General features: G+C 30.9%; 4 protein-coding genes across 4 annotated transcripts; 1 reads left to right on the top strand and 3 right to left on the bottom strand.

Annotated features, from left to right (window-relative positions):
- Positions 1-1,592: 1,592 nt before the first annotated feature.
- On the bottom strand, positions 1,593-4,217 carry LOC145080079 (E3 ubiquitin-protein ligase). Its single transcript, XM_079023147.1, has 5 exons — positions 3,892-4,217; positions 3,442-3,512; positions 2,314-2,419; positions 2,063-2,195; positions 1,593-1,965 (listed from the first exon to the last, which is right to left on the bottom strand). Exons 1-5 carry the CDS (start codon positions 3,978-3,980, stop codon positions 1,804-1,806), a joined length of 561 nt encoding a protein of 186 aa, XP_078879273.1. The 5' UTR covers positions 3,981-4,217; the 3' UTR covers positions 1,593-1,803.
- Positions 4,218-9,147: 4,930 nt separating this feature from the next.
- Positions 9,148-12,146, top strand: LOC145067912 (tropomyosin). Its single transcript, XM_079014940.1, has 12 exons — positions 9,148-9,326; positions 9,434-9,520; positions 10,019-10,152; positions 10,373-10,431; positions 10,514-10,568; positions 10,661-10,711; positions 10,895-10,934; positions 11,009-11,049; positions 11,121-11,222; positions 11,341-11,388; positions 11,664-11,783; positions 11,915-12,146. The coding sequence occupies exons 1-12, from the start codon at positions 9,278-9,280 to the stop codon at positions 11,981-11,983; spliced, it is 855 nt and encodes a 284-aa protein (XP_078871066.1). The 5' UTR covers positions 9,148-9,277; the 3' UTR covers positions 11,984-12,146.
- A 353-nt stretch (positions 12,147-12,499) lies between these two features.
- Positions 12,500-13,952, bottom strand: LOC145067906 (spliceosome-associated protein 49-like). The gene is made up of 4 exons (XM_079014934.1): positions 13,699-13,952; positions 13,024-13,235; positions 12,791-12,920; positions 12,500-12,700 (listed from the first exon to the last, which is right to left on the bottom strand). Exons 1-4 carry the CDS (start codon positions 13,736-13,738, stop codon positions 12,663-12,665), a joined length of 420 nt encoding a protein of 139 aa, XP_078871060.1. The 5' UTR covers positions 13,739-13,952; the 3' UTR covers positions 12,500-12,662.
- A 588-nt stretch (positions 13,953-14,540) lies between these two features.
- Positions 14,541-17,859, bottom strand: LOC145080063 (eukaryotic translation initiation factor SUI1 family protein). Its single transcript, XM_079023146.1, has 8 exons — positions 17,604-17,859; positions 16,964-17,075; positions 16,600-16,790; positions 16,429-16,523; positions 15,942-16,319; positions 15,682-15,790; positions 14,972-15,617; positions 14,541-14,792 (listed from the first exon to the last, which is right to left on the bottom strand). Exons 1-8 carry the CDS (start codon positions 17,736-17,738, stop codon positions 14,668-14,670), a joined length of 1,791 nt encoding a protein of 596 aa, XP_078879272.1. The 5' UTR covers positions 17,739-17,859; the 3' UTR covers positions 14,541-14,667.
- Positions 17,860-25,135: the final 7,276 nt, after the last annotated feature.

The raw sequence follows: 25,135 nt of genomic DNA, 5'->3' as shown, positions 1-25,135 counted from the left end.
TGCAACTCAAAATAATCAGAATTTGTTTAAAAATGGAATCTACACCTTGATTTGCCAAAAATGAGCAAATCTAATTTACGCAAAACATTGTTGGTACTTCAATTTACTTGCACATTATTATATATATTTTATGGAAATTGTTTTTTTTTATGAACAATGAACTTTTATAATTTTTGTCTATTTTAGTCCCTGAACTTTATATTGTTTTTTGGTAGAATTGGTCTCTATACTTTGGCAACTTTAGTCCTCATTTTTTAACCATTTAGACACTTTTGGTCCTTATAATCAATATTTTAATATTTAAAGTTTGACCACAAAACTTTAGCGGTTTGATAACTTTGATCCCTTTTCTATTTAGGAACCTTTTAATATTTAAAGTTTGGCCACAAAACTTTAACGGTTTGACAACTTTAGTCCTTATTTTTTTAGCCATTTTGACACTTTGGTCCTTGTAATTGATATTTTTACATTTTTTAGGAACTTTTTAATATTTAAAGTTTGGCCACAAAACTTTAACGGTTTGACAACTTTGATCCCTTTTCTATTTAGGAACCTTTTAATATTTAAAGTTTGGCCACAAAACTTTAACGGTTTGACAACTTTAGTCCTCATTTTTAGCCATTTTGACACTTTTGGTCCTTGTAATTGATATTTTTACATTTTTAGGAACCTTTTAATATTTAAAGTTTGGCCACAAAACTTTAACGGTTTGACAACTCTGATCCCTTTTCTATTTAGGAACCTTTTAATATTTAAATTTTGACCAAAAACTTTAACGTTTTGACAACTTTGGTCCTCATTTTTAGCCATTTTGACACTTTTGGTCCTTATAATCGATATTTTTACATTTTTAGGAACCTTTTAATATTTAAAGTTTGGCCACAAAACTTTAATGGTTTGACAACTTTGATCTCTTTTCTATTTAGGAACCTTTTAATATTTAAAGTTTGGCCACAAAACTTTAACGGTTCGACGACTTTGGTCCTCATTTTTTAGCCATTTTGACACTTTTGGTCCTTAAAATCGATATTTTTACATTTTTTAGGAACCTTTTAATATTTAAAGTTTGGCCACAAAATGTTAACAGATTGACAACTTTGATCCCTTTTCTATTTAGGAACCTTTTAATATTTAAAGTTTGGCCACAAAACTTTAACGGTTCGACAACTTTGATCCCTTTTCTAAAAACTTGCTAATTCCTACCGCTTTAATTCATTAGCCATTTTCACACTTCTGGTCCTTGCACTCAAAACTTTTACATTTTTTCATAAAAACATGAACAAAACGGTCCGGGGCAAAGCCCGGGTTTGTCATCCTTGCACTTTCTACGTCTGTCATATTTATCGATTCGGAAACAACATTGAAAACTTCTGGCCCCCGGTAACCTTTCTAGTTATTATGGAGAAGTTGTTTATTACGTTTACCTTTGTTTCTACTTTCATTACTTGAACCTAACCATATTAACACTTAGAGAAAAAAAAAATGTAGTCTCAGATTGAATATGAGCTCTAACTAAAATAAAAACCAAACATAATATTCAGATCTATAAAATCCAAAATTTTCACTAAAAACTTGTCTAATAGATGCCAACAGAAAAAAAAAATCTCCATAAAATATTGTTATTATTGAGAATGGAAGGTTCAACAATCTAAATCCATTAGTTTTATTCCACACATACAAAGTTAAACAATTTATTAGCCTTACATATATATACTTACAAATTGAAAAAGAATATTGAATAATTTCTCTTTCTCCCAAATGCAAAAAACTTAAAAGAATTATGCGACATTTTGGTGGTGTTGTTTAAGTATCCCTCACCCTAAGCTTTAATTCTGTGCTGGATGGTGAGGCTAATTTTGGGCCTGAAGTGTTACTGAATTTATGCACTAAAATCACAAAAGCAGGTAAAAGAATTACGTAAAGTGCCCCTAGGATCAACGGTGCCAAAACCAACCACCCCAACAACTGTAAAAAAATAAAAGTTTAACTTGTATCACGCATTTGAAGGAAACGAGTTTAATGTGAAATTTTGTAGGGGTAAAATTGTAAATATGCAACATACCGCATGAAGGAGGCTTCGAAAGATCTCCATAGAAGCTTCACCGGTTAATACCTTCTTTAAAGCATCAGAAGTCAAAGGGAAATGACCTCCACCCATGATAAACTCACCAAAGCGTAAAAATACTATCATCAGACTAAATCATTAAAAAAAAAAAGGATCAATATTTTGTAATGCAAGATAGGAAAGGAATGGATAAGTTTTCTAGGGCTATTTTAGGTGATGAAGATGAGGAGGGTATTTTTGTCTTTTACCTGAGCTCTAATGGAGTAGCAATAAAATTAGCCAACATAACTGTGGGAGCATTGACAGAAGATCCAAGCACTGCTATAGCTAGCCCACACAGGAACACTGTCACCCCTGTTGCGATATAAGAAGTTACTATATTGCCCTTTTGAATGAAAATTAGTTAAGACTTGACATACCCACTACTTGAGGAGAAAAAAAAAACGTGATCCTGTATTGTAATGTTAAAAGTAAATAACATGATTTATACTGTTTTGTAATGCAAGACTTGACATACCCACTATTAGGGGTGGTTTTGAAATAAATCTTGATCTCAGAGAAAAGAAATGATTTATTTTTAAAGATTTAGATTGTGCCAAATGACATGACATTGTTGTTGGAAGGTCAACTTTGAAGAAAAGGTAGGAGCTAACTAACATTTCCAATAAGGACAAAACATATTATAAATAACTATTAGTATTATTTAAAAGAAATAACGTTTGATTTGAAAACTTATCTAAAGAAAGAAATTCCTTTCATCCCAATATAAATTAATGATTTACTTGGTGCATAGTTTGATAAGAGTATCAACTTAAGTCCATTATCTAAAATGCTTACCACATAAGTCCAAAATAGAAAAAATTCATGGACTGAAATCAAAGTTAAAATGATATTTTGTGATGACTATTTAACGAGTAAAAAACAAATATGGATTTAAATGTTATCACAATAGAAAATTTTGAATTTATTTTGAAACAATCCAGGAAGACCATTAGTTTTGAGGTACATAAGAACAGGAATCTTATGCTATATTTGAATCAAATTCGGGAACTTTTATTGAAACCAAATAGAACATATTTTCAAAATGGATTGAAATTGCATGTTTTAATTTCTTTGATTAAGAAACATGAGTTTTTGTCTTTAGTTCATCGATTATAAGAAGAATTAAAGTACCACAGTGGATGATCAAAAACTCAGTTACCCTGTATATTTTAACATGAATTATCATGACCTTGTTAGATTGCTAGTAGATGTGATTTAACATTCTTATCTCAATAAGCATAAAGACCTGTATAGAGTTGATTTATGTGAGCACATAAGTCAAGATTGCAGTTTTCCTTCTCAAGCATAAATAAGGATTTGAATCAAAAGCATACCAACAATTGGGAACACTCCTAATGAAATGCCAAGGGCAGTTGAGAATGCCAGTTGCTTAGGCTCTGCTCCCCTAAAATCAAAGTGTCATAAAATCAATAAAAACAAATCAGTGCCACTCAACTTGTAATTAGAGAAAAAATGGGTAAATTTTGAGAGAATTTAAACACTCATTGTTACGAGTTAGCTTTCTGAACAAAAGGAATCTTATCCTATGGAAGAACAGTTCACAGGATGATAACTTAATTGCAATATAATTTTGCGTACATGTTAAATTCAAAAAAAGTTAGGTTTGCTTGAGTTGAATCTGAGCTAACAGGTGATATATAGTCCGAATTAATCCAGCAAACAAAGAAGACGTGCTTAACATTTCTTCAATTTGGCACTTTAACAGGTAAAATTGAAAACAGAAACTAATGAAAGATTGTTAGGAAACACGAGTGGTTGTTTACCTGCGAAGGATTTTAACGAAAGGATCAACGATCTTCTTGCGAAGCCAAGGAACCATGGCTCCTAATCCACTTCCCGCCGTATCCGACATTTATAAAATAAAAAACGATGTATACAAATCCGAACTCGAATTAGTTCAAATTCGTCTTAAAATCGATGAATCAAAGACAAAAACTCATGTTGTCTCTTACTCAAAAAATTTAAGACCCGCAGTTTTCGATTAATGGTCAAAAGTTGTTGATTTTGGTTCTATGGAAAGTGCCAGAATTCGCTTACAAAGAAATGCAGCACACAGTTCTGTTTCTATCGTGCAAAAGAAAATAATATCTCTCTCCTAAATGCGTTCTATCTCCTCCAATCGAATCTCCATGAATCGTTTCCTCTGATTGGAAGTTTTAGGTCGCATTCCATTTCAGCCACAAAACTAATAATTTTTTTATTTGGACCACTATACTAAATATCTCACATTGTGATGTGACTCGCAATAACACCAAAACATTTTTATCTCCATACGACCATAAATTAATCATACTATAAATCATGCATTTAAAGTCGATCAGTTTACGTAGTAAAACGACTGTTGCATCTCACGTGCCATGCGAATTCAAATATTTTTGAACTGTTATTATGAATTTGATTAAAAAACTGATCGGAGATGGATTTTGATGCGTGAGTGACAAATAGTTGTTTAATAAAGATTGATTACTAATTTTTTTATGATTGTCACTATGAAATTATTTTTTACATAATTAACTTTTTATATCTTTATTTTTATTTATATTTTTTAAAGATTCTTTTCATTTTACATCTTTTTTTCAGACATGTTTTTTTTCTTCTGTTTTTGTAAATTCTATTGGAGAAATTAAATATCTTTCTATCTTTTAATCCTATCAATTCTCCTACCTATTTAAATTATAACATGTGTCATATTAGTATCCTAAAATATCATTAAGGGAGTGTTTGACTTAGCTTTTTAGAGTCCAAAAGTCATTTTCCAAAAAGTTACAAAAAGTCAGGTTTTACTGACTTTTCCAAAAAGTTGATTTTTCTTCTATCCAAAATCCAAAAGTTGCTTTTAAAAGTCTTTTCCCAAACATCTTTTGACTTTAATCTTTTACTAAAAGTTCTTTTGGCATATGAAAAGTTAAGTCAAACATCCCCTAAATCTAATTCAGGGTCGTCTCTTAGATTTTGAGGGTCTGGACGAAATTGGGCCTCTCTCTCTCTCTCTCTCTCTCTCTCTCTCTCTCTCTCTCTCTCTCTCTCTCTCTATATATATATATATATATATATATATATATATATATATATATATATATATATATATTAGTAAAATTTGTTAATAATATGATAAGTCGATAAACGTTATAAAAATAATCAAATAAAATAACGATACTATATATTATCATACGATAAGTCAATAGATGTTCTTCTACTATTTCTTAAAGCAAAATTATCCACAAACTCTTATAATTAATACTCTTTGATATATCGCTCTCAATAATTATCGTTGTCAATCTATTAAGTCTTTTATGTGACATTGTGAACCGTAAGTATAACTTTAATTAAGATGATGACAACCATATAGAGTATTAAATGATGACAACCATATATATATATATATATATATATATATATATATATATATATATATAAGAATTTAATTAATATTATAAAAGCATGTGTTATATTTAAATACGTGGGTCTTGAATGTCATAGGGAAAAATAGAATTGTGAATGAAATTAAATAACATAATACAAATGTGTATTTTTAGACTAGAGGGGTGAGTTTGTGTAAATTTAGGAAACTATGATGGAAAATAAAATAAGAGATGAGATGTTGTAGGAAAATGAGCAACTACGCAAGGACCAATAGTGTAACTTCACTAGCAAATCGTATAAATGATTAATTGAAAAAAAAATTGTAAAAAATTGTTAGAAAGCTCGAATGCAGATCAATCGGAAGTAAAGGATTCATGGCGCCCAATTTTCCCAACTAAGCTAGCATATAAGTATGTCAATTTTGGATAAGATAATATTATATATTAAATATTCTAGATAATTTCGTTAGAAATTAGGGCCCTATTTTCTTTCGGGCCTGATGCGGTTGCACTTTTTGCCCCTCTTTAGAGCCGATCTAATTAAATGAGCATTAAATGTTACACATGTCACCATTTCATTAGGTAGAAGGATATATAAGAACAAAAAGTAAGAGAATAATTCTCATTCTATTGTAAATTATGTTCTGCTAATGATACATACATAAACTTTCAGTAGTGAGACCTGCTTACTACCCATAGTTAATAACACTTCGAAATTTATGTGTAAATACGTATTTTCAAGTAAACAAGTCTAAATGCAATATAGAGGACTTTATAAATTTAGTGGTCAGTATATGATTTTTTTTTTCTTGAATTTAGAAGTCCCAAAGAGTAGCTACATTGCCTATTTTTCTTAAGATAATTTCAAACAAATTTGTATAAAGTGTGAACGTACTTTTATAGTTTTTTTAAATGTTAACAATTTAAACAGTTGTGCCCCAAATCGATCCCCAATTGACATCTTCAAATTCCAAACTTGAACTAGGCAAAAATAGATTACGGTATCTTTAATTAAATTTCAAACTATAAACTAATGTATCTATTCGGGGATTAAATTTCAAATTATAAACTAATGTATCTATTTGGGGATGATGTATATAAATCAACTTTGCTATTAAAATCATCTCATTCATGAATAAATGAATGGGTTGGTTGTATAAAAATATTAAAATAAGTAAAAGTTCTCCAAATGATAACGAATGGTACTCTGCCTCAAACCTCATTTTGTACTATTTTTTATTATAATATTAGTTTATAACCCATGACCAACACGGTTATAACATTAATTAAAATTTCATATTAAAACATCAAAATTAATAATCAATTATTTTAAATAAATTGTTACTTAAAAGATATTTTTTAGTTATATAAAATTATAATCGTTGATTTAAATAAATATGGGGAGTATATCACCTTATAATCTGTATTAATTTTATTTTATTTTTAATTTAATGTTATTAATTTAATATGATTATAGTGAGAAATTTGAAATTAAATGAGAATCAATTATTAAATTAATGTAATTAGAATAGGAAATTTAAAATTTGAAATTTAAAATGGATAATAAATATATCGACAAGTAATTAATGAAGAGTTATAATACTATCACACTTGTCAATAAGATAATAAATTTATTCATTTATTAAAATATTAATTTTATATATAGTTTTAAATAAAAAAAAAGGAATATCCTTTTTCATTACAATTTAACTCATTCGGCCTATTTTTCTTATTAATAATTGTTTTGTATAATAATTGTTTTATATAGTTTTAGAATAAAAATAAAGAATATCCTTTTTAGTTTGAAAATCAAGAAACTATAACTTCTTATCTTCTAGAAATGTACAATATAAAAAAAGTATAAAAATGTTATTCAAGTTCATAATTTTTTATCTTATAAATAGACTATAATATCGACATACTTTCAAGTCAGTTCTGATTCCCTATTTATAATCTTTTATATTTCGTAATTTATATTAAGTCGGACGGTATCATAGCGGGAAAGGGGAGATGGTAGCTTTCCCTCGTACTAGAACACCATCCATTGGGTGAGGGAAGCAACCCGCGGGAAAGAGGTGGGGGAGGGGGTGTTGCACTCTCTCTCTTCGTGTTTTTTTAATCTTTTTTAATATTTATAAAATTATATACCTATTAAAAAAATATATCAAAATTTATGGTTTATAATTCCCTACAAAATGAGTATAATATATGTATGAAATATATATTTTTTTAAAAAAATAAAAAAAATAATGACGGGAGCTTCTCACCCATTCCGTAAGTTTTAGGTGAAAGAAAGGAAAGTGAGGGAAATGATGGTTTGGCCCACAAAAAATGAGGAAAACATCCCTCCCATACCCTCCACTCTTATGAATCATTCATTTCCAAATACTTTGTTTGAATTTTGATAGTTATCAAGATTATTCAAATAGCCAATACTATGAACACTCGCATTTTTTTTTTCAGATCTAAATCAAGCATATGTCACTTGAACATCTCAAAACCTCATAAAACATCGAAAAACAACAACTAGTCAATAATATGTATTTTGCATCTTCTAAATATGTAATTTTATATTTAATGTTATATTTGTAACTTAATTTATCATTTTTATTAAGTATGTTTGATAAATGTTATATATTTTTATGTCTATTTTTTTAATATTTTTGTATCTTAAATAAATAAATTAGTTGTTTTGAAAAAACAAATAGTATAATAATAAAAATTATGAATTTTATGTAAATAAAAAAATGATTTTGGTTGGGTTGTTAATGGGAATGAAAATTTAGATTTAGTGGGGTTGTATAGACCGAAAAATAAAAATTAGTTTTTTAATGAATATTTGGGTTGGTTGTGATTGTGAATAACAATCAATATATATATATATATATATATATATATATATATATATATATATATATATATATATATATATATAAAAGGGAAAATTGCAAAAAATACATTAAGTTTATATAAAATTTTGATTTTGAAAATGTGTTTTTTTTCTTAATTAAATCACTAAGTTTAAATGTGTGTTGCAAATTTAACCAATCGACCAATTTGTATTATGTTTTTATGTTTCTTATTTGCTGACTAAGCAAAAAACAATATGACTTATATATATGATCCTAATTGGCAAATATTTGAGTTAAATTGAACTTATGAACATATGTACTCACTTTCCTTAATATCTTATTCTCTACTTCTCTCAATGAATCACAATTTTGTGTAATGGTTTCCCAAGATCATTCAAATGGTTAATAATCCCAAAATGACTAAGCAAAATAAGAAATGTTATCCACATTAACAACTCCTAAAGAAACCTTTTTTGCATTACTTACGCCACCATTAGATTATTGACCACTTAAACAACTTTTGGAAAGTGATTGCATATTATCATAATGCTTTAAAATAATAATAATAATAATAAAAATAATAATAATAATAATAATAAGAGGGAAAGTAAGAACGTGAAACTCCTAAGTGGTTAATTGGTTAAATTTACAACAAAAACATAAACTTACTTAATTGAGAAAAACTAAACACAATGTCAAATTCAAAAATTTTATATAAGTTTAATTTTTTTATGCATTTTGCCATATATAATACTACCATTGTAATTTAAAATAAAATAAAATAAGGTGTATCGGCTTCTTTAAATATTTTTCTTTTCCTTCTCCCACCCTTTTTCTACGGATAGAACTGGAACTACTGAGGTAGATTAATTGATTGTGAATCACATTACAGATTGATATATTTTTGTTACGTGAGGTTGTTGAAGATTTCGAGGATGGAGGAGTACTTACAGTACATGAAAACTTTACGCTCTCATATGAACGGTGAATCCCTCTATACATTATTGAATTGCCAAATTGTTTGGTAATTAGTATTTTGTAAGTGATGAATTGATGATGTGTTTTTATTTTGTATGATGATGTGATTGAAGACGTTGAGGATCAAGCAGCGAAGGTTTCTGCCGAAGAGCAAACACAGATCACTACTATTCAGACTCTGAAGAACGAGGTTGATTTAGGTATCTGAGTTTCTACTTTCGTTTGCAAATATATTCAGAAGCGTATGTTCACGCTTTGCTGTAGTTATAATTGTAGTTTTTTGATGCCTAATTATATAAATTTGGATCTGATCAATGTTAGTTTAACTCTAGCATCTTGTCGAGGATCGTAGTATTGTTCTATAATTGCTCATGGTGCGAGTTATTGAAATACCGAGATAGGAAAAACCCTAATACGATGTCCTTTTGCAACATTGCTTAATTAAACGAATATATGGTTTCCATTTGGTCGTATTTTTCAAATTTTGATAGCAGAGGATAAATCTCTTACCATGATTTCGTTATCATCCATCATAAACTCATTATTAGACAAGTCTAATGTGGTTATTAACTACGACATTTATTTTTTCATTCCTACCAAATTATCTCAAAACTTGTATTCTAACTCAAAATTCACATTTCTGGAAACAAAATGAGGATGACGTACATGTGTAACACTCAATTCTGTGAAACTTGCAGTTAAATCTGAAACAAAGCTACTAAAGGAGGATTCTGACCTATTGATGAAGGGAAAGGAACACATATGTTCTCAGATTTTAGAAAGACGAAATAAAATTGCTTTGTTGGAAAATGATTCGTCCACACTTTCACAGGTAGGGTTTATTTGATTCATTTCTACTGAAATAATGAATGAATATAAAACAGAAAGTGGGTATTTCTACTAAATAAGTGAAAAGTCTTGAGGTTTTTACATAAGGATGATTTCAGTTGGAGTGGAATTTCTACAATAATCCTACAACATGTCAAGTTAGTGATTAATAAGGTCTTAGTTACTGTATTTCTTATGTTTTGATTCTACAAAAAAAAAAACAGACATTGGAGCTTATCCAACAGGAAAGATGCAACTTGTCAACCAAACTTGTTGAGAAGCGGTAATTATAAAGACATAATACTGAAAATGGATATAAATAATGGGCATTATGTAGTGCTGATTTGCTTTTCTTAATGTAACAGTGCATTCTATGGCATGACTGAAGAGGAGATCAACACCAATTTAAAAGAGCAACAGGTTCTGTATCTTTTCTTTGCACTATGTATTTTTACTGGTGGTATAAATTATAAAACAGTCAAGTAATAAATAAACTTTCTTGAATTGCATAGGACTGGTTGGATTCATACAAGTCTAGTTCAGAGATTGGAGAGCATGGTTTGGTAATTTATGATCTATATGTGTTCCATGGTCAACTTGCAAGCAATAGCAACATACTTTACTCTTTGTCTTTCTACCTGTATAGGCAATGTACTTTATGTTAAGACTTTTCACGATAGCAACAAACTTTATTTACTATCTAGTGATGGAATTGCCCCTATTAATGTTGAATTAACATGTTACAGGTCAACACACGAATTGACCACAGGGATACTAAATCTTCAGGTATAAATTCATTTCCAAGTTGAACATCGTTGAAAGAAGACATAATAATGAAAACTTTGAAACTTATGTCACAGGAAACTATGATTTTACAACCCTAGTCACAAGTGGAAATCTGGTATGTATCCTTGGATGAAAGCTTAGTTTAATGCAAGTTAATATTTACTCTAAATACTTTTGTATGTTTAGAATGATGCATACAACAATACAATGACAAAGGTTGATGCTGCCAAAGCTAAATTTGACAAGCTAACACAAATGAGATCTGAACTTGCCTCAGAACATCACAAGGTTTACGCAAAAATCTAACCTTCTCATGTTAACAGAATTAAAAATAAATATCCTTTTGATGTGAGTTAATATTTAATCTCAAAGTGCTGGTTTGTTCACAAGTCTTTTTTTTTTACAGGTGAAGGAATCATTGGAGAAACTGAAGGGTAGAGTTGAAAATTTTAAGGTTAGTTTTCATAACATACATTTTAGTTCTTTTCTGTCATCTTTGTTTACTACTTGGTCCCAATTCCACATAAATTTTAAGGTTAGTTTTCAATGCACTTTATCTCATACTCATTATAGCAATGTAGTTATTATAGCTTATTATTGGTAAAGAAATGTAAGTATGTTACTATTAGGGGTGAAATATAAAGTACATTTTACAAGTATCAAGTCATATATTACTATTATGGTTAAATACATGTAAGTATAGTATGTTGCTATTTTTGTGGGTTGCAGCCAGAACTAAGGGATATGCCTAGTGAGACCCTGGAAGAGGAGCTTCAAGCTCTTATTTCTGACAAATCTGGAGAAACTCAGTATCATGAATCTATGCAAAACCAAATCGACACTATTAAGGTAGACAACACGTGGAATTGATTTATTTATTTTTACCAAAAAACAATGTGTTCGAGTCAAAACTCAAAAGAATCAGTTTTTTGTGCAAAATGAAAGAAAAGATTGATTAAAATGATGTTTTGTTTGATCAGGGAATTTCACACATGGTTAAATGTGGTTGTGGAGAGGAGTACAAAGTAGAAGTGGATATTTGTTTGTAATAGAAACATGTCACAACTCAACAAAAGGGTCGTTAGTCTTTACACAAAGTCCATTGTATGGAGCTTGAGTACACTCACTAATCATTGGCATACGTATGAGTGCAAAAAACTCCTTAATGCTATTATATTAGATATGAATGCAATCAACTTCTTATTACTGTTATATGTTGTAATATAAAATAATTTAGGATGTTACACGCATGTAAATATTTTTTTGGATGACTTTCCACTCGTTAAATACGTTTTTGTAGCAAAATGTTTTAATTCTACTTGTTTAAATATTGAAAATTAAACTTAAAGAGAATTGACTTATTTTAAAAAATAGGTCGAATTTACCACACTTCATGTTACTCAACAAAGAATTGCCAAGTGGTTGATCATATACATATAGATAAATGGTATGGATGGATTGATAGGTAGGATCAATGGATGGATTAGATAGATTGATTCCATGGATGAGATAGATGGGATATGTTTAGATTGATTAAACTAACTTTTTTTTTTTGAAAAATCAAATGGACATATCAAGATCATTTTAGTTCTCCAATGGAAATCAAAACTTTATTTACATGGGAAAAAAAACCATGCATGAACACATTTCTAAATACAAGATCATATAAGCAACTTTTTAAACTGTCAAAAAGATACTATTAAGTATTAACACCTTCGTGCTCTAGACTTACACCTCCTTGTCTTTATTCAACCCCAAATCTTCATCTACATAAAAGAAAAAAAAACGTTTAGAAACCCCAAATGAGAAGCAAAAAAATAAAAGTAGAAAGAAACCAAGTGATAAAGATACTTTACCTTGTGCATATCGTGACAGAGAGCTCATAGCAACATCTTCATGGAAGCTTGATTTAAAAGTAGAGGTATATGTGAGCATGGACATGGATTGTGCTTGCAAGTTCAAGGTGTCCTTGTCTTGTCCAGATATCTGTTCAACTTCATCTATCAATCATCATATGAATATGAAATAATAATAAAAAAATGTATGAAATTCACTCATTGAGTTTAAAGAGGAAAGTAATATATGTCACCCCAAATCTCAAGGTTTTATTGTAAAGGGTGACAAGCCCAGTGAAAAGCCTGACAGCATAATCAGCAATCTCCTCTGTTTCATATTCTGCAAACGCAAAGCCTTTTGGTTTATCAGTTTCTTTATCTCGAGGAATGTGCAAATCAACTACACGACCAGCTTGAATAAGTATATCGTATAAAACCCTATCGCTTACTCGCTCATCCAAATTACCTGTATAAAAAGTAATAATAATAAAAACATCAGTTATAACTAAATAATGACATAATTAAGGAGCTTTAACTGACCAACAATCATCTTTCAACCAAAAGTATAAAGAGTTATAGAAAAAAGGGAACCAGATCATGTCATAGAACAAGAATTCAGGAAGAAGACAAGTTTGAAAGCATACATAATAACGTTTAGCCAAGCAAATGTGATCTACCTGTAAACTTGAAAACGCAAAACTCTGATTCTCAATCAGAATTTTACATGGTAAGAAGATTTTTAAGAAAATGAATTTTGCTTAATTCCAGTCCAAAAATCAATCAACCAAAATTAATTGCAATACAAACAATTAGCGCTAATAATCCCGATTGTTGGGACTGGTATTTAGAATCCCACACAAAATGCAATCAAATTACTCGACTAATGGTCGAAATGTAGCAACTGTGTTAAGGTTAGATTTGAAAGTTACCAATATAAACAGTGCAGCTATCCCTAGGATCTGATGACATGATCGACTTAAGAATTGCCGCTAGGAAACAGACGAGAAGGTGGTGAATATCAAATATCGTACGATTTACGCTTTGTTTGGAATTGCGTTTTGAAACGACTTGATTTCTTATTTATCATGTCTTAAGTTTCTAGGAAACAGACGAGAAGGTGGTGAATATCAGCTATCCCTAAGGATCTGATGACATGATCTGATGATACGATCGACTTAATTTTCTCAATTATGTAGCTCGTGTCTTCATAATCTTCTCATAAATATGTATAAAACTAAATATATTTTTCATTTAATCGCCCAATCCTAAAATTAAATGTATAAACAAATATCTGCACCAAAAAACAAACACATTATTTACACATTTGCTCAATCCCAAAAGAATTTGACGTGAGCAAATTTGCATTTTATATGCCTTTTATTTTCTTTAATGTAATGTAGTTTTATTTTTCATAATACAAGTATACTTCAGATTTTGGGTCCATTTGTCACTCACATATTCCATCCCTATATAATAACATTTTGCATACGGAAAATATGAAAATATATGAATTAATACATTTGTAACATAAGGGGCAACCGAGACTTTTTACACTTAGTTTATAGTTATACATACCGGATTTTTATTATTTGACTTTAATTGACCACCCAAAATTGAAACAAGTCCTAATAACTAAGCTTCACACATTATATATTCAGAAAACCAAACTTATTGTATAAAATTTTCGGCAACAATTTTGGGGGTCCACTCCAAACTTCCACCTATTTGTCTTTATTCGATCTCACACTTTCATGTATATATATGTGGCAAATAATGAATGCATCGGTAACTTGTATATCATGCGATTACGAAAATTCATGTAAAATTTCATAAAATCCTAGACATTGTCAAAAACATAGATAATATGCAAAATAGCATCTACATTATGAGCAACATCTTCATTTCCTTGCTGTTTTATCCAGAACCTCAATATATTTCTTTGGGATCCCATATTGCTCAACGAGATATCTAGCAAGTACATCAATCACCCCGCCTTGAACAAGAACCTCATACCCCTTCTTCCCTGGTTACAACAACAACAACAAAAAGTTAGAATGAGGAGGGCATTTTACGTCTTTTGCACAGACAAGACAAAGTCCATGTCCCTGTCCCACCTTTTGGGTGGAGGACAAAAATCTCGGTCAAGCACAGTACAACACAACCTGTTCTGTTTTGTCCTGTACTATTACAACTACAAAGTACCTGGCATTTCGGTGACGGAAGTACTACAAGCAAACTTCTTCTGCAATTCCGATGCCAACGGGTCGGCATCAATCAAAAACGATTCCATTCCGGAGAGCTTCGTCACCTTCTTGTTTCCTTGCCTTCTTTCCGTCATTATCTGCATCGCCTTCAAACCACCTTTTCTCACAACCGATTCCTTTCCTCTCGTCACTTGGTGATGCGCTTGCATTCTGTTTATAAATGTCGGTGCCAAATCCTTCTTGTGTATTTCCGAAGGGTACGTCGATCCTTTCTTAATAGCTCCCTTAAACAACGCATCGCATAAGATCGCATCCAAAACAACAATCGACTTATTTGTCGGTTTGACCAGGTTTTCCTTTTCCACGTAGGCAAACACCACTTCGCTTGCCTCAGATGCGGTGTACAGCTGGCGGGTGTCGGCCCCCACGGAGGTGAAAATCGGATTCACATGAACACTTGGTTTGTAAATCTCTATGACCTCCATTGTTGTGTTGAGATCGGTTTCATTACTGGGATGATCAACGGTTTGTTCGGTTTTCTCCACTTGTTGTTTTTCAGGTTTAAAAGAAGTGTAAACCGGATGCTTTCGGTTAATGGACAAAACCATGACTTCTTTTTTGTGTTTATCTTCTTTTGATGATATCTGCAAGTCAACAAAAGTCAACATGAGATGAGGAAAACATAATCTTGAAAGTCATTCGGCTTACCAATCCTTCAGTAGACTTGGATTGTAACCATTTTGATAACTTTTTGTGTGAAGATTTCTTTATATCCAACACGATTCCCGATGGCCTACAAGGTAAGACATGATTCGCCCTGCAACAGAAATAAAAAGTGTCATAAACCATTCAGACATGAAACTATAATATATTACATAAACATATATATATATATATATATATATATATATATATATATATATATATATATATATATATATATATATATATATATATCAGATACTTACCATAATGTACTTCCGGCAATAGGAAGATCTTTATCCTTCATGGTAGTGTAAAAAGCTTGCAAAAGGCATTTGTCCAAAAGTGCATCTACGTCCTCAACTGAAAGGGTATTTTGGTCTTCTGCTGCAGTGCCCTTATCACTTTCAACATTTTCTGTTACCTTTAGATTATCAAGATCAGTGATTACTTGTTGGGAGATATTTGTGTTTGAAGATGAATCATCCAGGCCATCAATGATGGCATTGGCCACCTCTAATTCTTGGTTGTCTGCATTATTTTCATGATCGCTTATGGCATCAGTAGTTGAAAGAGAAGGATCCCCAAACACTACATCTTCCAGAAACCCAGCATTGGGCACATATCGACCTTCAGCTGATTCCCTAAGGACATATATGGAATTTCAGTTTATCAGTAAGTTCAATGAGTCGATTTGGACTACATTTATAATAAAAAAAAAGGATGAAAGTCAATTGCTTTTCTTGTATTTACCAAAGAGCATCTCGGTAGTGATGACTAATCTTTAAAGCCTTTCCACGAAGACCAGCCTTTAAAGCCTCAGAGCTGCTCATGTAGGTAGACCCAACCTATAAAAAAGAAAAAGAAAAATTACATATTTGAATATTTCTAGAAAGTTCCGGAAGAAATAGTGTAGAAACTGACTGCAATTGGAGCTGGATTCCCAGGAACTTTAACTGCCCATGGCTGCCCGGCTAAAAACTCAGGGAGACCCTCTGAATCTATACTGATGCCCGGAAACATCAAATCTGCCCCTCCAATCACATATCTTGAAACCTCTCCCCCTTTCAGAATGAAAGAGGGTAGAAGATGAGGAACTTTCCATAATGCATACACTGCATTTCCAGATCAATAATGTTAGAAAAGGCGCACCATATATTCCAAATAGGTCACTAAACTTAGGGTTATTTGTGTCATTTGGTAACTAGGAGTTTGAATATCCTCTCACCAAGTGCATAAAAATGATAGTCTATTGACCTAATTCAAAGAATTTGTTGTAGTTGAATACCTGTTGGAAATATGGTTGTGCCTCTGCTATCAACATCAAAGAAAATTGGCAATCCACCTTCTAAACTGTAAATAAGGACACGGTTTGGGTGCTTTGAGACTGTTATCTCTACCTACAAGAAAACCATAACATATTTATATGCATCCATTAAGTTTTGTGTCCATTTCCATTCCAATCATAGTCATAATCAAGTGGTAAAATCATCAGTTTAAACACACATTCGAACACGTTCATATTCTTAAATGCAGGATGATCAAAACCAACATCACCAATGTGTTTGTGCTAACATTCTCATCTCAAATGTTTTATATTTTCCAAATTGAAGCAAATGTCGCTTCTAAAAGATCAAATTACCTTGAATTAGTAACATTTTGCTTCATGGTTGGCTATAATTAGGGCAACCCACTATTCACTAAGTAAAAGACGAATTGATTTACTACATACATTAGAACCAACAATAATATTATCAGAGTAAGGGAATCCAGATTAAAAAATTGGACCTACACCATTCACCAAAATAGCATGTTACAAAGACGAACTCGTAACCAATCAATTAGAAGAAGAAGCAAAAGGAACCCCGTGTTGATTACTGTATCATAGAAATCGATTCAACAAAAATACGAAACGAAAGGAGATAAACCTTAGGGGGGATTAAAGTGTCGAGGTCGGAATCGGAAGCAGCCGGGAAGCGTTCTTTGATGGTTCGCTTCAACTTCTTACGATCTGCACCCGATAATCGCTGCTGCGCTTTTGCCTCCACTGATTTCTTGAACATTTCTTTAAATCAAAACAACTCTCGTTGATGATTGTATCTTTGGCTCACTGCGGGTATGCCGAGCTTACAAAGGAAGAACGCAGGGCAGGAAAAAGGCGAAGCTTGTAGAATCGCTCTACCGCTTTGGAGGCGCTTTTCTTAATTTCCCCAGGTTATCTATCCCTTGTCATTATAAGTCCCTAGGTTTTTTTTTTTTTACAAATTGATACCTAATGTTTTAAGACTAAAGGGAGTGGTGTCCAATGTTTTAAAAATTGGTTCGAAGCGGCCGGTCAAACCGATTGAATCAGGCTCCGGGGAAAAACGGTTCAAGTATCATCAGGTTTATGTCAATTTTTAGACCGAATAGAATTAGATGGTTTGACTAAAACCGGGTTGAACCATGGTCATAAAACCGGTAAAAAATATTTTAACCAATATATTTGACTTAGATTTTACTTGGTCCGATAACACAAACTCATTTCAACACATATTGAATAGCGATAAGCCATTAGGTTATCTCGTTTAAGCATCATATACACCGATTTTCTTCCCATTCAAGCCTTTAGACATCTCATTTTTACCATATCTCTCCTACATATTTGCAATTTTGCATGGTTTATCATGTCACACTTTTTTAATTCTATTTAACCATTTTAATTTAGATAAAAACTAAAAATTTCATTATTTAAAAATTAAATTACAAAACATTAGATTATAAACTAACAAACATAATAAGAAAAATAAGAAAGATAAACCTTACATGATATATTTTTTTCTTGATTTCAGCTTACCGCCTAAGCCAATTTACGCTACTCATTGGTGAAATTATTCATGTAATGATGTAATGGAATGTGGGTGGTGAAAAAATAGGTCTACATATTTAGGGGTGAGCATGGTGCGGTTTGATGTGGTTTTTGGTCAAAACCGAACGCAAACCAAAAATGTGGTTTTTTCCAACTATAAAATCGAACGGTGCGGTTTTTTAGATGTGCAGTTTTTTTGGTTTTTTATGCGGTTCGTTTTTCATGCGGTTACAATTCAGTTGTTAATCGCATAAATTATGTTGCATTTTCTTTTTTATAATTCAACCACATGTTATGAAAACTATATAGAACAACTGGTTCAACAAGTTAAAACAGAAACCGGTCAAGCCATTGGTTTGACTAGGTGGAAAAATCATTAGATTGTTCAACCGGCCAAACCCAAAGGATTCCGAAAAAACCCACACGGTTTACAGGAAAAACCAAAACAATTAATCCCATTAACTGTTTTTTTGTAAAATAAAAACATTTAATTTGAACTAACAACCATTTGCTTGCGGATGAGTCCAAGTTTGTACCTACTATAACTTTGTCATTGTTCAAGCACATATATGATCGGCACATTTCCTCCGTCATTTTATACTAGATGTAGATAAATGACTTTTTTAGCAAATAGTTTCTTGCATGAAAATAATTATTACATTTTATTATTAGTTATCATGTAATAAAAAATTACTATTTTTAAGTAAAATATTTATGTTTATACCTTATATTTATATTATTTGTTTATATTATAGATGTAAATTAATTAATATTGGTGTTTAGTTTAAGAAATTTAAATAAATTTATATACATGAACCTAATATTTTAAAATTTTCGTTTTGCTCCAAATTGAAATTCTTAATTACTTTTACTAATTCAAGTCTTCAAACTTTTGACAATTATTAATGAATTATTTATGCATAACTGATATGTACAAAAAAGACTTTGTAACTTATAACTCTTAAAATTCAAAATACGACTAATATGTTTTATAATATAGTATAAGATAAGTGTCCCTCCATCATCTACTTTTGGTGTGTTCGACACGCAACATTTAGGAGCTACTGACTTATAGCTTTTAAGAAAACGCTACTAAAAAAGAAAAAACATTGTTTGGTGACAGGAGCGTTTCGCTTTTAGCCTAAACAAAACGCTCCAAAATCAAACGCTACCCGCTATCAACTACCCACTATCCGCTACCCGTTAGCAACTAGTTTTGTCGAACACGCATTTTGTGTTGTTCACCAATGTAGCTTTGGCTCACTGCGGGTATGCCGAGCTTACAAAGGAAGAACGCAGGGCAGGAAAAAGGTGAAGCTTGTAGAATCGCTCTACCGCTTTGGAGGTGCTTTTCTTAATTTCCCCAGGTCATCTATCCATTCTCATTATAAGTCCCTAGGTTCTTATTTTTTACAAATTGATACCTAATGTTATAATACTAAGGCTGCATTTGGTTGGCAGGAAATGAATGAGATTCGAAGGAAAATGATTCAAATTCCCTCGAATTCATGTGTTTGGCTGGACTTAGAGGGGGAAAAAGATTCCTAAATGAAATAAACTTTCCACCATATGGACGAAAGTGAATTCCTTCCAAAGTTGGATGGAAAACATTCATTCCCATCAAGAAAAGTGACAGATTACAAAAATACCCTTTGTACTTATCAGAAAACCCACCACTACCACCTCCACTACCATCACCAACCACCACCGCCGCCATCACCGCCCCACCATCGCTACCACAATCATCGGCACCACCACCACTATCATTGTCGCCGCCACCGATCACCTACCGCCACCACCACCGTTGCCGCCACCACCCTACCACCGCCAACACTACTACCACCATCCATGGCCAACGCTACCGACCACCGCCACCAGCCACCACTACCGCTACCATCACTCACCACCACCACTACCAATATCTTCACCACCACCTTCACCATCACTACCAACATTGCCACCACCATCATCGCCACCACTAACACTACCAACGTCACGGCCACCGCACTCACCACCACTACCATCACCCACCACCACCACCACCGACATCGCAACTACAACCACTCACGACTACTACCAACGCTGCCACCACCACCTTCATATCACCACTGCCATCAGCCGTCACTGGCATCACAAACACTATCACCGTCCTCGTCATCGCCACTGCTACCATCATCACCACTATCATCGTCACCACAATCAACGCCACGACCACCATCAACCGTCGCCGCCACCATCACCGTCATCCACCACCATCACCGCCACCCACTAGTATTGCCTCCACCATCACTGTCACCGCCACCACCCTCACCACCACTGCTACCACGGCTGAAATTTTATTGTTTTTATACTTTATCTAGTGTATCTTTAAATATAAGTTAGAAAACAAGGTAAAATTAAGCAAACCATGTAAAAAGGGTAATTCTGTCGTTTTATATGAATTCCAATTCCATTACTGCGAATAAAACAGAATTTGGAATTAATTCAAATTCCATTTCCTGCCAACAAAACAGCATATGAAATTGGATTCAAATTCCTGACAAATTCATTTTCCAATTCTAATTCAAATTCCTTCACCAACTTTATGCGAACCAAACATCACCTAAGGGAGTGGTGCCCAATGTTTTAAAAACCGGTTCGAAGCGGCCGGTCAAACCGATTGAATCAGGCTCTGGGAAAAACGGTTCAAGTATCATCAGGTTTATGTCAATTTTTAGACCGAATAGAACCAGATGGCTTGACCAAAACCGGGTTGAACCATGGTCATAAAACTGGTAAAAAATGTTTTAACTGATGTATTTGACTTGAATTTTACTTAGTCCGATAATACAAACTCATTTCAATACATATTGAATAGCGATAAGCCATTAGGTTATCTCGTTTAACCATCATATACGTAGATCTTCTTCCCATTCGAGCATTTAGACACCTCATTTTTACCATATCTCTCCTACTTATTTGCAATTTTACATGGTTTATCATGTCACACTTTTTTTAATTCTATTTAGCAATTTTAATGTAGATAAAAACTAAAAATTTCACTATTTTAAAATTACATTACAAAATATTAGATTATAAACTAACAAACATAATAAGAAAAATAACAAAGATAAACCTTGCATTATATTTTTTCTTGATTTCAGCTTACTGCCTAAGCCAATTTAAGCTACTTGGTAAAGTTATTCATGTAATGGAATGTGTGTGGTTAAAAAATAGGTCGGCATATTTAGGGGTGAGCATGGTACGGTTTTTGACCAAAAAGGACCCACAAACCGCAAATGTGGTTTTTTTTCCAACCATAAAATCGAATGGTGTGGTTTTTTATGCAGTTACGATTCAGTTATTAACAACATAAATTATGTTGCATTTTTTCCATTGGTTTGGCTAGGTGGAAAAATCATTAGATTTTTTAACCGGTTTCGAAAAAACCCACATGGTTTACAGAAAAAATCAGAACAATTAATCCCATTAACTGTTGCTTGTAAAATAAAAACATTTTAAACTTTGAACTAACGAATTAGCCATTTGCTTGCCGATGAGTCTGAGAACGCAACTACTATAGTTTTGTCATTGTTCAAGCACATATATGATCGACACATTTCCTCTATCATTTTATACTATATGTCTATACGCGCAAAGCAGCGTCGATAAATAGTTTTTTTAGCGAATAATTTCTTATGTGGAAATAATTATTACATTTTATTATTAGTTATTATTTAATAAAAAGTTACCATTTTTAAGTAAAATATTTATATTTATACCTTATGTTTATATTATTTGTTTATACTATAGATGTAAATTAATTAATATTGGTATCTAGTTTAAAGAATATAAATAAATTTATATACATGAACTTAATATTTAAAAATTTTCATTTTGCTCCAAATTGAAATTCTTAATTACTTTCATTAATTCAAACTTTTGATAAATATTAATGAATTATTTATATATAATTGATTTGTAAAAAATAACTTTGTAACTTATACTAATATATTTTATATTTATAATATAAGTATAAGATAAGTGTCTTTTCATCATGAACTTTATGTTGTTTACCATGTGGGAAAGAAAACAATACATATACGATTTTAAACCAAAATATAGTTTTAAACAATTCCTTAAGAAAAACACTACTCTCATATTTTATTAAATCTATTTTATTATATATATATATATATATATATATATATATATATATATATATATATATATATATATAAAGAAAAACCGCATTGAAATTTTCGGTTTTTGCGAAAATAAAAACCGTACCGTCTGTTTTTCTTTCGGTTTTTAGTTTATACAGTTTTTTTGCTTGCGGTTTGGGTTTTTCTCACCCATAGGTATATTAGTGTCGCGGTAGAGTGATAAAAAGATTTGAATTGTTTTTAGTTGGTGTCTTTTAGTTGTTTGGAGAGTACGATGAAGATATTTTTATAATAGTATGATTGAATAAAACATACAAGATAAATTGGTTGATATGTTAAAAATGTGTCTATGATTGTAATTATAAAGGGAACTTAATTAAATTTAAAACAATGGATAAAAAAATAAATTGAGCATTGGGATGCGAAGTGTTGAGTTTTCTATTGGGATTTTTAGCCCATGATAAAGCCCATTTTTATATATATATATATATATATATATATATATATATATATATATATATGTTGCATTGCCTAATTTCAACAACACACAATATTTTTCAGCTACCAAGAGAGTTAGAGATAGTAAGAAGCAAAAGAGGGTTTTTTTTTCTCAATTCCCTTAATTGAAGATAGACCTGCAGTGTTTGGTAATTTTCTGGAGATCCAACGGTCCGTTTTCTCTCATTTTTGGATAGCAGCTTCCCAACATCGAGGCCTTCAGATCCAACGGTTGAATTGTGGAGATCAACTCCAGAGACCCGGGAATCGTCGCTTCTGTTTGCTGCTGGAAATCAGGAACGTTTTTTAGTGATATTCTTCTTTGTCTTTGCTTATTTGATTCCATGTGCTTGATGTGATTTAGTTCCAAGTATATGATGATTACTAGAAGAATTCACGCGCGTTGCGCAGCGTATATTAAAAATATATTTTTAAAATGTTGAAAAATACATGTTTAAAATGGTTATATTATTGACATTAACTTTGACATAATATTTTGAACAATATTATTCATTGACATCAATCCACATTCCTCAATAATAAAATTAAATATAATTATCTATTTAATATTATTTTTAACAATTTTTATGATTGATTAATATAAATTTTTACTTATGCGATTATTTTCAAATTTCAATAATGATGTTAATTTAAAATACAATTTATTTGTTGTTAACGTTATGTAATTTATAAATTGATGTTATTATCATTTAAAGTTATTGTTCTCTAGTTTTAAACCACTTATTATTATTAATAAGTTAAAGAAGACTTTTAAGAAACTCTTAATATTACTATTAAAATGTAAAACATACACTAAATAATAAACTGATAAGATAGACAATTTTCATTTTAAAAGAGATTTGCATAGATAATATGACATATCCATGATTTTTATAATTTGATTTTATTATTTATAATTATGGTTCATTAGTTTTAAAACCACTTGTTATTATTAATAAACGAAAGAAAACTTTTAAAAGAAACTATTTATTATAATTAAAATGTTAAACATATACTAAAATATAAAGTCATAAGATAGACAATTTATATTTTAAAGAGACTTACATGGATATTATGTAAAATATTGCATATCCATGATTTTGTTATTAATTATTACTTTGAAGCAACACAAACATACAAACGTATATATAATATTTAATTAAATATTATCTATATCTCTTTTAATAACATATAATCGATAATATGAATCTAATCTAATTTACATTAAAGTTTCAACCACAACATACAATGATTGTTTTAAAGGAATAATTAAACCAAGAAAAATATTAAAAAAAAAAAAGAATTAGTATATAACAAACTTACAAATTAAAAATTTTAACATAATAACATGGCTCGAAAAATGGTCCAAAGCCCTCAAACCAACAGAAAACGTTTAAACTTGTTTTCTTTGTGAATTTTGTATGTGATTTGTATTTATGTGTCTACTCAAAGAGAATGACATTTTTATATTAGACTATCCATTAATTGCTAATTAAACATATTATATAAGTTATAAAACCTTTCATGATATTTGATTAATTACTTTGAATGTGAAAATGTGTGGGGGTTTCAAATGCATGAGGTGCTTGGAAATTTGTATGGGGGTTTCAAATGCATAAGGTGATAGGAAAAATGTCTCATTTATAAATATAGTATGATATAGATTATAAAAATATATTTAGGAAATATTTTAGTTAAAATGAGAATACAATTTAGTTTTTGCATTTAGCACTACAATTTATCACTTTTAACTATTCACAAAATATTCTTTGGGTTTTTAAGTGAAATTGAAATTTATATTTAAGTTGACACTGTAATATTATTTTTAAATTAACAATTTAAGTGTTTTGTTCAAACTGTTCAAAAGTTGTAGTTTTAAACTGATAATGGTTTACATATAACAACATATTAAATCTAATAAATTAAGTATAATATGTTGACATAACTTTATAAGTAGAAGTAAAGATAT

The sequence above is a fragment of the Lactuca serriola genome, chromosome 1, assembly GCF_051521515.1.
Source record: "Lactuca serriola cultivar US96UC23 chromosome 1, Lser_US96UC23_V15, whole genome shotgun sequence".
Lineage (NCBI taxonomy): Eukaryota > Viridiplantae > Streptophyta > Magnoliopsida > Asterales > Asteraceae > Lactuca > Lactuca serriola.
Note: the sequence above shows the minus strand (reverse complement) of the source record. Positions and strands in the feature narration are given on the sequence as shown.